The sequence below is a fragment of the Rhinolophus sinicus genome, chromosome 14, assembly GCF_057876585.1.
Source record: "Rhinolophus sinicus isolate RSI-liver-muscle chromosome 14, RSI-T2T, whole genome shotgun sequence".
Lineage (NCBI taxonomy): Eukaryota > Metazoa > Chordata > Mammalia > Chiroptera > Rhinolophidae > Rhinolophus > Rhinolophus sinicus.
In genome coordinates, this window is record NC_142514.1 from 183,708,498 (window position 1) to 183,724,016 (window position 15,519).

The 15,519-nt window shown below is 36.8% G+C and overlaps 1 protein-coding gene across 1 annotated transcript in view; it reads left to right on the top strand.

Moving 5' to 3' along the window:
- Positions 1 to 15,519, top strand: part of TOP6BL (TOP6B like initiator of meiotic double strand breaks) — a 61,159-nt gene that overhangs the window by 15,346 nt on the left and 30,294 nt on the right. Inside the window, exons 3-7 of the mRNA XM_088789721.1 lie at positions 5,087 to 5,196; positions 11,513 to 11,596; positions 12,782 to 12,837; positions 13,209 to 13,280; positions 14,489 to 14,684. Of these exons, the coding sequence (XP_088645847.1) occupies positions 5,087 to 5,196; positions 11,513 to 11,596; positions 12,782 to 12,837; positions 13,209 to 13,280; positions 14,489 to 14,684 (518 nt within the window). The remainder of the gene's footprint in view (positions 1 to 5,086; positions 5,197 to 11,512; positions 11,597 to 12,781; positions 12,838 to 13,208; positions 13,281 to 14,488; positions 14,685 to 15,519) is intronic.

The following is a 15,519-nucleotide window of genomic DNA, read 5'->3' on the forward strand; positions in this document are numbered from 1 at the left end:
TCAGCCACTCACAGCAGCTCACGGCAGCTCACCGGCTGCAGGCTGCTCCCAATGTCTGCCGGCCATTCACACTGGCCAGTGGCCACCCATGGCAGCACACGGTAATCCACAGCAGCACACAGCAGCCCACGGCAGCACACAGCAGTTCGCGGCAGCATACCGTGTGGGCAGCTCACACCGACCTCCGGCTGCTCATGGCAGCCCAGCTCCAGGGAGAGCTGTTGCTCACAATCTTAGCTGTGCAGGGCTCAGCTCACTGGCCCATGTGGGACACGGGTGCTCCAACCGCCTGAGCCACCAGGCCGGCCCAGTCTTTATCATTTTTTAAAAAATCACTTTGACTGTTATGTACCTAGGTGTGATTTTCTTTGCATCCTGCTTGGAGTTTGCTGAGTTTTTTTCACATCTAAATGTTTTTCATCAAATTTTAGAAATTTTGTCCATGATTTTTTCATATTTTCCTGCCGCATTCTCACTTTCTTCTCCTTCAGGGACCCCCATTATACATAGTTTTGACTAGTTAATACTGTCCCACAGGTCTCTAAGATTCTATTCATTTCTTTCAACTTTTTCCCCCCCCATTATATATACTTTTGACTAGTTAATACTGTCCCACAGGTCTCTAAGATTCTATTCATTTCTTTCAACTTTCTTTTCCCCTCTGTTTTCCAGATTGGATAATTTTTGTTCTTTGTCATTACTAATTTAACTGACTTCTGTCATCTCTAATCTGCTATTAAACCTATCCAGTGATTTCTTCATTTCAATTATTGGATCTTTTAGTTATAGAATTTCCATTTGTTTGTTTTTTGTTTGTTTGTTTTTTAAAGATTTTATTGGGGAAGGGGAACAGGACTTTATTGGGGAACAGTGTATACTTCCAGGACTTTTTTCCAAGTCAAGTTGTTGTCCTTTCAATCTTAGTTGTGGAGGGTTCTGTTCAGCTTCAAGTTGTTGTCCTTCCAGTTTTAGTTGTGGAGGGCACAGCTCAGCTCCAGGTCCAGTTGCCATTGCCAGTTGCAGGGGGTGCAGCCCACCATCCCTTGCGAGAGTTGAACCGGCAACCTTGTGGTTGAGAGGACAAGCTCCAACCAACTGAGCCATCCGGGAGCTCAGCGGCAGCTCAGCTCAAGGTGCCATGTTCAATCTTAGTTGCAGGGGGCAGAGCCCACCATCCCTTGTGGGACTCGAGGAATTGAACTGGCAACCTTGTGGTTGAGAGCCCACTGGCCCATGTGGGAATCGAACCAGCAGCCTTCGGAGTTAGGAGTACGGAGCTCTAACCACCTGAGCCACCGGGCCGGCCCCCAGGCTGTTCTTTTTCAGGGTGGTTTTTATTGATGGCTTTTTTTTCTTGTGAGTTACATTTTCCTTTTTCTTTGCATATCTAGTAAATATTTTATACTGGATAATATGATCATATTCTGTTCTACCTCTGATGAGTATTGATTTTTGTTCTAGAAGGCAGTTCTAGCAGGTTAATCACCTGTGGAGGCTTTTTAATACATTTTAAAGGGTAGATCTGTGGAAAGCCAAATCATCTTCCCAACCCCTCTAATTTGATATCGCTCAACCTCCAAACTCTATCTCCTTTGTGGCTCTTGTTGAAGCTTGGTTTTAGGCTTTTTTTAGGGTGATTTGAGAGCAGATCTTCATGTAGAAGATGTTGTTTTTTACTACCTTTTTGACTTAATGACAAAATCATTACCTTGTTGACATATCAGATAGGGACCTTCAGTTTTCTCAAGGTCTCTCCTTTCTGGCTGGGCCTGAAGGGCAACATTCCCCAGGACTGCTTGACCACTAGCATCTTGTTCCATTCTCAACTCCATTGCAACTGATCTTGGGAAATCTAATAATCTCACCCGTGTATGCATTGCCTAGCCCTTGGCCAAGACTCATGGGGAGTGAGAAGTTCCCATACAGACTTTTGGTATCGACTTTTGCACAGCTCCCTCTTCTCTGTCCTGCCTTACAGATTTCAAGTACTTTCACAACCCCGAACTCTTCCATGTCTCCTCAGCTAATGGAACCACAGTGCTCTGCTTTGGCTTCAGGTCCCTGCTCCAAGGACAGGAAAATGTCCCCAGGCAGACATTTGAGGAAAACAGGGTTCATTTCATGAGCTTCCCTTATCTCAAAGATCCCAGTCTTGAGCTATCTATTGTCCAATGCCTGAAAACAATTGCCTCCTATATTTTATCAGTTTTAGAGTAGTTTTTGGTGGGAGGGCTCATTTGGTACTAATTATTTCATTATTGCTGGAAGGAGAAGTCCCAATATATAGTTTGATGTATGTTCACATTGCCATTTGATTGAAAATTTTCTATCTACTTTAACTGTTAAAGAGTTATATGAAGAGGTAGTTTGATATTGATGATATCTTTCTTTTCCCCTTATTCCCACACTATCTCAGCAAGAAGGTATCAATATAAACTTATTTTTAAATTGTTGTGCTGGTTTATTTAGTAGTTATTTCAGCAAGTTATTTAGTTGTTATTTCAGAAACGTAAACATTTTACTTTTCTCATTCTTTAATGGTAGTTTGGTTCTCTTGAAAGTCCATATTCAAAGTTAGTTTTCTTCAGCTCTTTGATGATAGTACTCTATTATCTTCTGACATCTAGCACTGCTAATGAGAAGTCTAACTCAGGTTTCTTTTGGCTAATTTTATTGTTTCCACTTTTACCTGTTATAAATATGGTGTTATGAACATTCAAGTACTACCTTTCCTTTAAATGTGCTCTTTTACAGTGTCTCCGTGGGGTTTTCATTTCAAACACTATACGTATTTTAATTTCCAAGATTTCTAGTAGGTTTTTTTTGCCATTAGTTTCTGTTTAATTGATGGCAGTGTATTCTTGTTTCATGGCTTCTTTTTAACTTTGAGGGTATAAAACATAGAGTGCATAATTTTAAAGTCTCTTTAACATTGTTTTGTTAACTCTATTTCCTCAAGTGTAAGTCGTTTGTTGGTTGTTATGTGTCATATTTTTCATGGTATTTATAATCTTTGTTGGTTGGTTATTTTTAGTTAAGAGCTAATTGTCAATGATATATTTGTCCTCAACACATCCTGCATTGACAGCCTTCCAGTAGGAGGTTCTCTGAGTTCCTGAGCCCTAATTTTGCAGGGTGTATATCTTGGATTGAACTTTGCTTGGAAGGAGGAGCAAAATACCAAGTTCTTGCATCTTAATAGATTATGTACTTATGAGTCTCATCTGCATTTATATAACATGGCTCTACGGCCTCATTCTGCATCATTGATGCTGCTGCTAGCATCACTTGACTTTAACCAATCTTCAGGGTAAGTAGGCAGCACATCTCTGGCCTTTGTTTATGTTTTGGTCCCTTGCTCAGACCTCCTATGTGTAGCCTGTGTGGCTCTTGCTCTTCAGCCTATGGATGTCGCAACATTAGTCCCTTGTTTTTTTCCCACTCTGGTCCCCAAATATGGTGCATCTTTGGTCCCTACTTAGTATTGTGGATTCTCTCTCTCTTTTTTCTTTCTGAAGATGAGGGAAGAATACCTCTTCATGTCTATAAAAATTTCTCATTTCTTTTTTCTTACCATGAATTTGTATTTATTAAGGTTTAAAAATGCTTATTTTATAATTTTATGTGTTTGAATGGGGAAGATGAGATTTCAACATATGCTCAACTTATCTTGAAATAGAAGGCTTTTATTTAATTCTGTTGTTTCACTTTTCACATTTAACTCTAGTCAATCCAACTTGATTTTTTTTTTTTTTTTTTGGTGTATAGAGTGAGGCAATTGAAATGGATTTTCCTCCAAATAACTACACATTTTATTTTAAAATATTAAGATTTCTGCAGAATTCAAAGTTACTAACTACCTTTTTCTCATGTATCTACATGTTTTCCCCATTTTGCATTGTATAACTACTTAAAAGAGAAGTAGGGTTTGGGGACATTTTTTTTCTTGTTTCACAGAAAGGTAACTGAATCGCAGAAAAAAGGGGGTTACCTTAGGTCAGAAAGTCGGTCAGTGGTGAAACTGAAGATTGACTCAAGACATCCAGGTTCAGTGCCAACTTCATTAAACTTCAGTGTTCCATAACCTTGCTGACATATTATCATGGGCTTTGTGACTAAGTTATATTTGGAAAACAAACTAATGGCAAGAAAAATATTACCCACTAAGATTGATAGTTAGAACTTGATATTGGTAATATCCTGACTTTTTGAGATGGTTAAAGCTTTATCAGATACGTAGTATGAATGCTTTAGGAGAAAGTTGTGCTATTATTTTGGGAGTAGTTTATTGTTATTACATTTTAAAAGTTGGATTCTTATATAATATCAACATTGTCAACCTCATTTACAAGGTAGAACTTGCAGAGACTGAGATATCTATCCATCTTTATTCATATTTAGTTCTCCTTTGTAATACTATTGTAGAGGAAAATAAGGGATGGCATTTTATAAGATGGGAAATTTGTCTTTGTCCTTTATGAGTGCCAGGGTACAGAAAGGAAGAAGGTTCTCTTTTTTGATGATGATCCGGGACTCACGGATGCTTTGTGGACAGATAGTTAATACATGTAAATCCACCAAGTGGTTAATTTACAAATTAAATTAGCAAGAGTTTGCTTTTCTTTGTTAAAGATTATCTTATTAAAGAACATACTATATTAGGTAAATGCCTGAGGGTCATTCTTGAATTTTTCAGCTTTAGGTTCTAAATAAGTTCCCTTACTGGATTTGTGTTTATTAAATAATGAATTGATTTATTAAAAAATACAAGAATATCAGATAGAGTAATTAGCTCTGAAGATTTCCGGCATTGGACATGACCTTGTGGAAATTAACTGAAAATACAAATTGATTTAGCAAATGTGAAAAATTGAAAGCATGAGATTAAATGTCTTAATCCCATAATGTAATTCTAAATGTTCAAGCAATTTGCTGATACACAGTCATTTCCAGTCATATTTTAACTTTTGCAGATAATCTTTTCATCAGGGAAAAGGCTTTTTGGCTCATCAGTTTAATAATTCCAGAAACTCTGGTGCTTATCCAAACTACTTGTTCTATTTTGTCACCATTTCTTTTCTCACAGAAATGCAATCTATACTGCTCAGATTCTCTACAAAGCTGAACTGGACTTCAGAGGAAGCCAGCTATTCTCAGGACATTTCAGGGGTAACACCTTTCCAGATGATTTTTGAGGCAAGTTTTTTTGTGGTTCTCTAAATTGCTGATGTTTTGTACAATCTAATAACTGGAAAGAAACGCCTGGGTGTGTCACAGTTTAAAGTCGAAATGAAATAAAGCACTGGTTCCCAAACTTCCCTGTGCAGATTTTAAATCACCTGGGAGCTTCCAAAATACTGATGTTTGTGTCCCACTCCAAGAGGTTGTGATTTATTTAATTGGTCTAGGATGTTGGATTAGTTGCTCAGGCTGCCATAAAAAAATACCACAGATTGGGTGGCTTAAATAATAGAAATTTATTTTCTCATTCTTCTGGAGATTAGAAGTCCAAGATCAAGGTGCCTTATCACTGTTTCCTCACAGGGCCTTTCCTCCATACATATGTGGAGAAAACTATCTGATATTTCTTCTTCTTCTTATAAGGACACCAGCTCTATCAAATTATGACCCCACCCTATGATCTCATTTACCCTAAATTATACCCTTAAAGCCATACCTCCAAATACGGTCACATGGAGGGAAAGGGCGTTGGAATATTTTTAAAATCCCAGATGATTCCTAATGTGCAGGTAAGTTTGAAAACCACTAAAAAAAAAAGAGAGAGGGAAAGAAAACCACTGAAACAAGCCATTATTTAAATTTGGGTCTCCTGAGAAAGAAAATAAAAATTGATTCCCAGTGCAGATCCTATTTGGATACATTTTTATTAGGTTTTAAAGATTTTTATTGATTTATGAGAGTGACAACTGAGTTCTCCATACCCTTTGACAATTCTCTAATATCCTGTCTTTCCTTCCTTTGAGTTGGTGGAGACATGAAGAATTAGAGTACTTTCAACGTTTTCCTAAGAAGCACTTGGGAGGCCTTTACCATGTTCGAACAATTATATGCTCCTTCTAAAAGGACTGAAAGGAATAGGTGTGGTATTGGGACAACACCTGGCTGTGCCTTATCTACTTTAGGGAAACTGAAGGGCAAATAAACAATCTGGAGCAATTAATGGTTAGTCAGCTCTGAAACTATTACTGTCCGATAGCAGTAAATAAGCTGATTCCAGTGAACCAAGGAAAGCAATTCTAAAGAAGGAAATCATGTGTTTTAGCCGGTCTGAACAAACAAAGATAATTCTTATACTTAACATTTATATGTATATTACCTAACCTCCTGACAACTCTATAAAGTGGATAAGACAAGGATTATCACCCCGTTTTACAGATATTTAACTGAATTTCTGAAGGTCATACAAAAGTTAAGTGACAGAATTAGAATCTGAACCAAAGTTTTACTCATGGATCAGTGCTGTTTCAGTATTTATTCATTCATTCAGAAACCTGTTTGTTCAAGTCGGCCTCACTGTGCTAGATATTGAAGGTACAAAGTCCCAAAACATGTTAACTCGATCCCAGGGGACTTGGAATCTAAAGGAAAAGATAGACAAATAATTACAAGATAATGTACAATGTATCATGGTAGAGGTAAGCACTGAATGCGGTGGTAGCATAGAGGAAAGGTACCTAACTCAGTGGGAAGGGGTCAAGATCTAGAGGTCTTCATGAAGCTAAAAAACAGATTTTCTGGGTAGAAGAAATTCAAAGACTTGAAAGAATAGGAAGTGGTCATCAGAGTGATAAAGTTTCTCATATTTTTTTTCTAATTGCAAAAGCAGTGTTTCCCTCAGGAAAATCAAAGTGAGTGTTTAGATAACTTGACTTAATCAAGGTAGCCACTATTAACATCTTGCTATACATCTTTTCACGTAAGAGTGGGACATTTCAGTTTTAGGTTTCCAGAGTGGTACAGAGCCAAGCTATGGCCATGGAAATAGGTGGCTGGAAATGAGTGGAAATCAAGGTCACTGGAGTTGAAAAGGTCAGGGAATTCTGAGACTCAGTTGTTGCTTAAACTGGTCATCTACCTGGTTGTGGCAGTCAGCCAAGATGATGTCAGGACTTGGAGCGCAGAGGAAAACTGTGAGCTTACTGCTCAGTAGTCAGCCAGTGATGGGCGAAGAGAAGTAAAAGAGTAGTATAACCTCAGCGGAATAAGGATTTCCTGAAAGCATTTGTTCCATTACATCTCATTGTCTCTGTGCAGCTGTTTAAAGGACATTTGAATGAAGAGAGTGAGAAGAGAAAAAGAAGAGATTGTGAAAGATTTCATTATATATACCTCAGTTGGGGAGAAGGGTCAAGTAGTGAGGTTCATAGCAAAGGCTAGTAAATGGAGACATCATGAAAAAGCAAAATAAATGATCCAGTGCTTTGGGCACAAGGAACGCTAATCCCAGGAAAGACTGAGAAAAGCCTCCTTAGGAGAGATGCGGGGTTTTGTGTTTATGCTGAGTCAGTCCTGGGATCCATTGGGCTAAGTAACATGTCCTTCCAAAAACAATTTGCTTTTCCAAGATCTTGACAGCTTTAGCCATTTTTATATTTATTTTTGCCATAATACTAAATGATAAAATGGGAAGAGATATGCATACAAACATATCTATGTATTTATTCCTATAGATCTCTGTATTTATCATCTGTCTATCATCTATCTATTTAGAAAAAGACAAGAGACACTGATTGACTTTTTTTAGAAAGTCATGTAGGACCCATGACTAAGTTCATGTTTCAAAATATAAAACAGCTCCCATGTTCTATCATATAATTAGACTTGTATTTAAAGGTGAAGGCTGAAACATATAATTCAATAGTGGTTTCTGCTGCCCTGGGCTGGCAACATCTATTTTTTTCTAACAACACTAAAGTAAATTCACTGCTTCTATAGGAATATCAGACTGGGGTACTGGGTTTCTGACACCCAATTATAAAAGGCTATATAAGGCTTTGAAGTCAGTCAGAGTCTCTCTCTCTCTCTTTCTACCTCTCTCTCTCTCTCTCTCTCTCTCTCTCTCTCTTTCTCTCTCTCTCTCTCAGTGTATGAGTAGATCTTAAAATAAGCTATTTTGTGTTAACTATCCTCTGTTGACTTGACATTAGGACTCTTAATCTTCTCAGTCTGGTAGGTGCTATTCCTTCTTGTATTTCTTTAGCATCTCTTATATATCTAAATCATAAAACTTTTCATTGTCATATAAATTTATTTGTATTCCTCTTCTACGTAACTGTGAACTCGTCAAATTCAGAGATTATTTTATTTATATCTGTAGGCCCAGGTACATAATAAGCTGCATTAAGTGTTTTATAAGTGAATAAATACATATATTCAGTAGTCATACATAAGCATTGCCCGTCAGGATCCTTAAAAAAATAATGATAGATTATATAATGTTCCATTCCAGGAGCCATACGCATAGAAAATGAACATTCTTTGGAGAGGCAGCATTGTGTAGTGAAATGTGGGTTTTGGAGTTAGTCAGATCTAGGTTTGAATCCCAGTTCTGCCACTTAACTAAGCTATGTGTGACCTTGTGTGACCAAATTAATCGGTTTATTTGGTCTCATTATCCTCATCAGTAAAATGGGGGTATTTTCTGCTTGCATATAAACTGCTTGTTGTATAGCAGGTGTTCAGTAAATGGTAGCTCTCATCATTATTAATTGTAGCCCCTCTCTGGTAGCTGCTCAGAGAACTTTCACTGATTTGAGTGCCTTACTGCTAGATATAATTAGCCCTTTCTATGATACACCCTATAATCACCAAGGTTACAGAAATTTGAAACTGTTCCAAGAAGTTGTTTTGGAATTGTTAAGTATAGTAAATGCTTTTAAGAGACCATTGCTTTTCAACTATTTGAGCATTTTATAATGAATTTTTTTTAAACATTTATTTAAGTGTGTTTTTCCAAGACCCATCAGCTCCAAGTCAAGTAGTTGTTTCAATCAAGTTATGGAGGGCGCAGCTCACAGTGACCCATGTGGGGATTGAACTGGCAACCTTGTTGTTAAGAGCACCGCGCTCTAACCAACTGAGCTAACTGGTCACCTCTAATAAAAAATTTTTAATGAAGGATGTGACTATGATATGTGTACTGCAGTTATCATTTAATTACTACTATTTATGTGTATGAATAATTCTAGATTTGTTTCCGGAATTTTCTAATAATTCTCATCCATTTTTCTAATAATTGTTTCTAATATTTTTTTCTAATTGCACAGTTCTTGATCTCTTTTTCAGTATACTTAGAAAAAGTATCATAATTTATTCTTCTTTATTAGCTATTTGCATGTTTCTTCTTTATCATATTATAAGATTTTGAGTTTGGAACTTTCTTTTTTCTTTCTTTAGTATGTACCTAGTACATGGCTCTGTATTCTCTGAGCCACCAATAAGAACTTGCTGATTTCTGACTATTCTTCTCATTCTCCTGCATTTCTCCATTTTCTGGGAGACCCTTTCTAACTTTGGTTTTAGGGACACTATATTAAATATAGTGAGTCAGTATAGGAAAATGGTCAATACTAAAGCTTTGGAACCAGAGTAGGTAACCTTGGGAAAGTTGTTTAACCTCTTTGAGACTCACTTTTTTTCATCCAGAAAATGTGGGTTATATATTATACCTTAATAGGGTTTTTGTGAGGAATAAATGAGGTAATATAAGTAAGATACTTTAGCACCATTCCTAGAATAGAGAAAGCCCTCATTGGATGGTAAACCTTATTATATTTGTAGGGAGGTCTCAGGGTGTATTGGAAAGAGCATGAACTATTGGTTTTAGGGTCAAATTCTGGTTCTGTCACTGAACAGCTCAGTGACCTGAGGCAAGTTGCTTAACTTTTATGAACTTTGTTGTTATTGTTTAATCTACAAAGAGAGGATAATAATACCTCCCTCCAGTATTATTGTTAGGTAATGTATATATAGCACCTGCACAATGCTTTCTACACAGTAGGCATTCAGCAAGTGGTATCTATTATTGTTATCGTGTACAACATATACTTTCAGATTATTATTTGATCCTTAAAACAGTTCTGTGAAGTAAAAAGGGAAAGTTTTATCCATCTTTTGCAGATTAGGAAATAAGGTCCAGAGCAGTTAAGTGCTTTTTCTTTCATGGTTATGTAAGAATATTTTACAGAGCCAATACTAGAACACAGGTCTTCTGGCTTTTGAGCTTTTTGCTTTACAGTTTTCCTAAAAATTAAATGTTTGGAAGAATGAATTGACATTCAAAAATAGGTTCCTTTTAGTGTCTGCTCCTTTTTTTTTTTTTTTTTTAGTTTCAGGTGTACAAAACAATGTAATTGTTAGACATTTCACCCCTCACAAAGTGATAACCCCTCTCCCCCAATCTATTGCCCCTCTGACATCGTATGTATCTGTTACAATTCCATTGACTCTATTCCCTATGCTGTACTCCATATCCTGGGACTATATATATATTAAATTATAGTATTATTCAGCTTCAAGTGTACAGTGCAGTGGTCAGACATCTACACTGTCCATGAAGTGGTCTCCCTAATAAGACATGTACCCATCTGATACCCTACAAAATCTTTACAACATTATTGGTTGTATTCCCCAAACTGTCTCTCATATCCCCGTGGCAATATTATAGTTACCAATTTGTGCTTTCTAATCCACTCCCCTTCTCCCTCATCCCCACCCACTTCCCATCTAGCAACCATCAGGTTTTTATTTTGTTTTGTTTATTTAATTGGGGAAGGGAAACAGGACTTTATTGGGGAACAGTGTGTACTTCCAAGGCTTTTTCCAAGTCAAGTCGTCCTTTCAGTCTTAGTTGTGGAGGGCGCAGCTCAGCTCCAGGTCCAGTTGCCGTTGTTAGTTGCAGGGGACACAGCCCACCATCCCTTGTGGGAGTCGGACCGGCAACCTTGTGTTTGAGAGCTCACTGGCCTATGTGGATCTCGAACCGGCAGCCTTTGGCGTTAGGAGCACGGAGCTCCAACCGCCTGAGCCACTGGGCCGGGCTGCAACCATCAGTTTTTCCTCTATATCTCTGAGATTAATTCTGTTTACTTTGCTCATTTATTCAGTTCTTTAGATTCCATGTATGACTCCACTCATATTCTTAATACAGATTGATTCACATTAGGATGGTAGAATTCAGATAGTTACTCTTCTCAGCCCCAGTCTTACTCTTAAATTTGTTCCAAAGGGTGGTTTTTAGATTGTAGGTTTTACTCTGATCATTCTCCATCGGTCTCCAGAAGTTCCATGAAATAGGTACTTTAACCTGATAAGTGGTGGCTATTAGATTCCCTTTTGTGTCCAATTCTCAGACCCAGAGATGTTCCCCCCTTAGATGTCTGAAAAGCTTTCTGAGGTGTAGTTACTTTTATAGGGAGAAATACCATAATTTAATTAATTTGTGCTCTTGGGTTTGTGCATGTGTGGTGGATGTTTTGTTGTGTTGTTACAGGTTGATGAAAAGCCCAGAACTTTGATGACAGATAGTCTGGTTATAAAGAATTTTTTACGAAAAATAGTCATGGTGCACCCTAAGGTAAGCTGTTGTTTTGCATAATAATGATTCTCTTATTTAAGTCATATGTTTTCAAGAGAACTCTACTCTGTAAAAACATGGAAGGATGTGGTTGGTTCTCTTTCTTTTAATGACCATAATTACAACTTTTATTGAATAGATTTGGTGTCTATGTCCCTAAGGCAGTCTTGATGTTGGTCATGTGACATAATTGAGAGCCCTTGGATAAAGAAAGAGCTTTCTTTTGGGTTATTATTTTCACTTCTTTACTGTTTTATTGTATCACTTTGGGTACTTCTTTTCCCTCCTCTGTATTTAATATTTTTTATTAAACCTGGATAATAAACCTTGCTGATTATCTTCTTCATTTCTAAAGTGACAATAAAAGCAAATAAGGACTTTTGATAAAGTACTTTGAACTTTGGAGAGCAAAAATTTTTTTATTATCTGTAGTTAGATATGTCTATAAATATACACACAGTTAAGTATGCTGTATAACGTCTCCTTTTTTTCACTTGTTAGCTTCCCAGTTTTTCTATTGTCCATAGGGTTCAATGCTTATTATTTGCCAATCGCTATTCTAGGTGCTCTCCACACACTCAGCCAATCCTTATAACATCACTCAGGAAGTGGGTTTTATCATCATCATCATCATCATCATCATCATCATCATCTTCCCCATTTTTATAGCTGAGGAACCAATGGTACAGAGGTTAAAGAACTCACAGAGCCAGGATTTGAACACAGACTGACTCTAGAGTCCCTTATTAAGCATTATGTGATATAGAAAGAAATATAGGTTAAAGGTAGGAAAAAAATTACAACAGTGAAGTAAATTGGGGGGAGGACATAAAATTCAGATGGCGGCAGGGGGAGAAAAAAGCATGGAATGTTCCATGTATGAAAACAATGGAAAGACTAGAGAGAAAATTGATAGTTTCTTTAAGAAGGGAGAGAAGAGATAACATTGGGAGAACAGCAGAGGACAAGAGGGTAGGATTTCCTGATAATTTATGACTACTTGGAATTGTAGTGTAGGATTCAGTATATTTACGATGGAGAATTTGAACACAGACAAATGTTAATTATGTTTAGGGATAGTGCAAGTGAAGAAAAGATTATATAAAAAGGTGATTTAGGAATTGAGTATGGAAGTTTTTAATCTATCCTGGTTCATGTTAAACTCACATGCCATTTATTTTGCAGATTAGATTTAATTTCAGTGTAAGGGTGAATGGAATCCTCTCTACGGAAATCTTTGAGTAAGTCTTCAAATCCATGGCTTAAGTTTATGTCATGGCTCTACAGCTTTTCTGTCATTGTTGTCCTATTTCTAGTAGGTTCACAGTTTGATTTATTGACCCAAAGTCACTTTGAAACTAATATTCTGAGGCCCCCACATTTTCTTATTCTATATTATCTTTTAATAAGTAAATAGATTCATCTAAATCTTTTGTGTTGTTCCCTGTCACTAGAGTGGGTGAACTTAAAAATTGCCATTTCCCTGTGGTTAATTGGTTATTGAATTCCAGTAATCTCTGGAGGTGATAGTAGTCACATACAAAAATTTGTATCAGGCAGACATTGGTTTTAGAATATTTGAGATATGGCTTAGCTTTTCTTTACTTTGCAGGGCAGAAAATGAACCCACTTTGAACCTGTCGAATGGAATTGCTCTTGTCATAGACTCTCAGCATTATGTGAGGTAAAGGGGTAAAGCGTTGTTGTCCCTCTCCATGTTTTCCTCTCCTATTATGAGTATGAATGTGGGTAGAAATTGAAAATGGTCTCACCTGTCATTTCTTAGTGCCAAATGTCAGATTCTCTGTAAGAAAAGTGAAAGTAAAACTTTTAAGCTCTTTGTATTGAAAACTATTATTATTCCTGGCTCCTTGAATATATTCTGATCGACTTGAGGACATGTCACTTGTCCTCTCCATGCCTTATTTCCTTCTGCAGATGAAAAAAAATGTACCCTGCTAATTCCAATCCCACTTAGACATGAGAAGAGAGGATTGAATTTAAAAGGTTACTTGAACTCTTGGACAGAGAGCTATATATTATGACTACAAAGGAATTCTTGGTGTATTATGGTTCACGCATCAGCATTTTGCATGGAATGCATAGGTTTGGAAATCATCTCTCTCCCTATCTCCATCTTCTTTAGACTGAAAAAAAAGAAAAAAAATCCATGGAGGAGGTAATACATAATATGGGATAGACAGAACCCTCTGCCTTGCCTTCCTGTGCTATCCGACTACCACCGAATTCAAAAGTGAACGTTAATTAGAGCAAGAAAAAAACGTAGCTTATGTTTAAGTCCAACTAATTTATTCTTTATTCAGTAGTTTTTGCCTTCATTTATACGCTCTGAATCAGCACTGGTAGTCAAAGGATCTTAAGGCTTGAAGAGACTGCCCGGGGTTTTTTAGTCTGTTTTCTTACTCTTGCTCAAAATTATACCTGAGATTAGAATATTTTTTGTTCTTTAATATGTGCAGGAAACAAAAACCCCACCACAGATCTTTCTTTAGTAATCTTCTAGTTGCATACATTCCTTACAGATAGATAGCTCATTATCATAGATTTACTGAAAGAGTTTAAGCTTCTGAGCCAATGTTTGTGGACACATGACTCTGGGTGACCTGATTAGTTTAGAGAGAGAGGAAAAGGTCCGTTAGTGGTAGCAAAAGCAGGAGCCATGATACTATTCCTGAAATGCCCATTTGTCTACTCTTTCTATTGCTTGTGATTCCCTGAGTGGGACACAAGTTACTTATTCCAACAAAACTGATATGGCAGGTGATATGGTTATGCATATGCTAGAGGTTATAAAAGAAATTTTGAATGCCCTTTTAAATATAGTTTCTTAAGAAGTAAAAAGCTAAATTTATCTTACCTGTTTTTTGACAGTAGACCAAAATTTGGTACAACTGGATTACTCTGCATCAGAATCCACCCTGTGCTGGGACATCCAGTAGTGCTTTTCATCCCTGATGACGTGGCTGGCATGGGCTTGTTGGGAGAGCTGATACTGACCCCAGCTGCTGCCCTGTGTCCCTGCCCGAGGGCTTTTTCCAACCAGCTGAGTAGGATTTCTTCAGTTTCCATATCCTTTTGATGATAGAAACCATACAGTTGTCTTTGAAAATGAATTTTTATATCCCAATTTTAGAAAAACCTTTAGAAAAGAGAGAGAAAATGGGGCAGAAACAACATTTGAAGAGTTAGTGACTAAAGCAATTAAAACAGATTTAAAAGCTCAACAATCAAGCAGTATAAATAAACAGATATCTATCCCTGTAAAAGATCAAAGACAAAGAGAAAAATCTTAAAATCAGCCAGGGAAAGACAGATTATCTTCAAAAGAGAAATAAATTGACAGCTAACTTCATAGCAATTCAAAGTAGTAGAATAATAGTGTTAATGCCTTGAAATAAAATAATCATCGACTAGATTCCATACCCCGTAAAAATGTCCCTCAAAGTAAATGGTAGTGAACCCACCTGTAAATTACATTAATGTCATAATCCATACAGTAAGATGGATTAATTCAACTGACTTTATAACAGTGTTTTGACTTACATTCTTGATGGGATATACTCTAAGGATGAAATGAATTGCAAAGAACTCTTAAAATTCATTCAGTGGTCTTGATTCTTAGTATTAATATTAGTATTATATCAAAATTATTGTATGCATACTTAGTATGAAACAAACAAGTAATTATGGTAACATTGTTAGGAATAAAAAATTTCAGCATAAGATAGAAGATACATATATGAGTATACATTCAAAGAAATGAAAAAAATTGAGAAAGACTCTTAAAGTGAAATTGAAAATACCAGTGTTAATCACCAGTTTTCTGACTTTTAAAATTATGTATTTCTTTAGCTCTGTCTGCTGAAAAAAACCTTGAAGCAAAGAGCACTCGTAGTACCTAA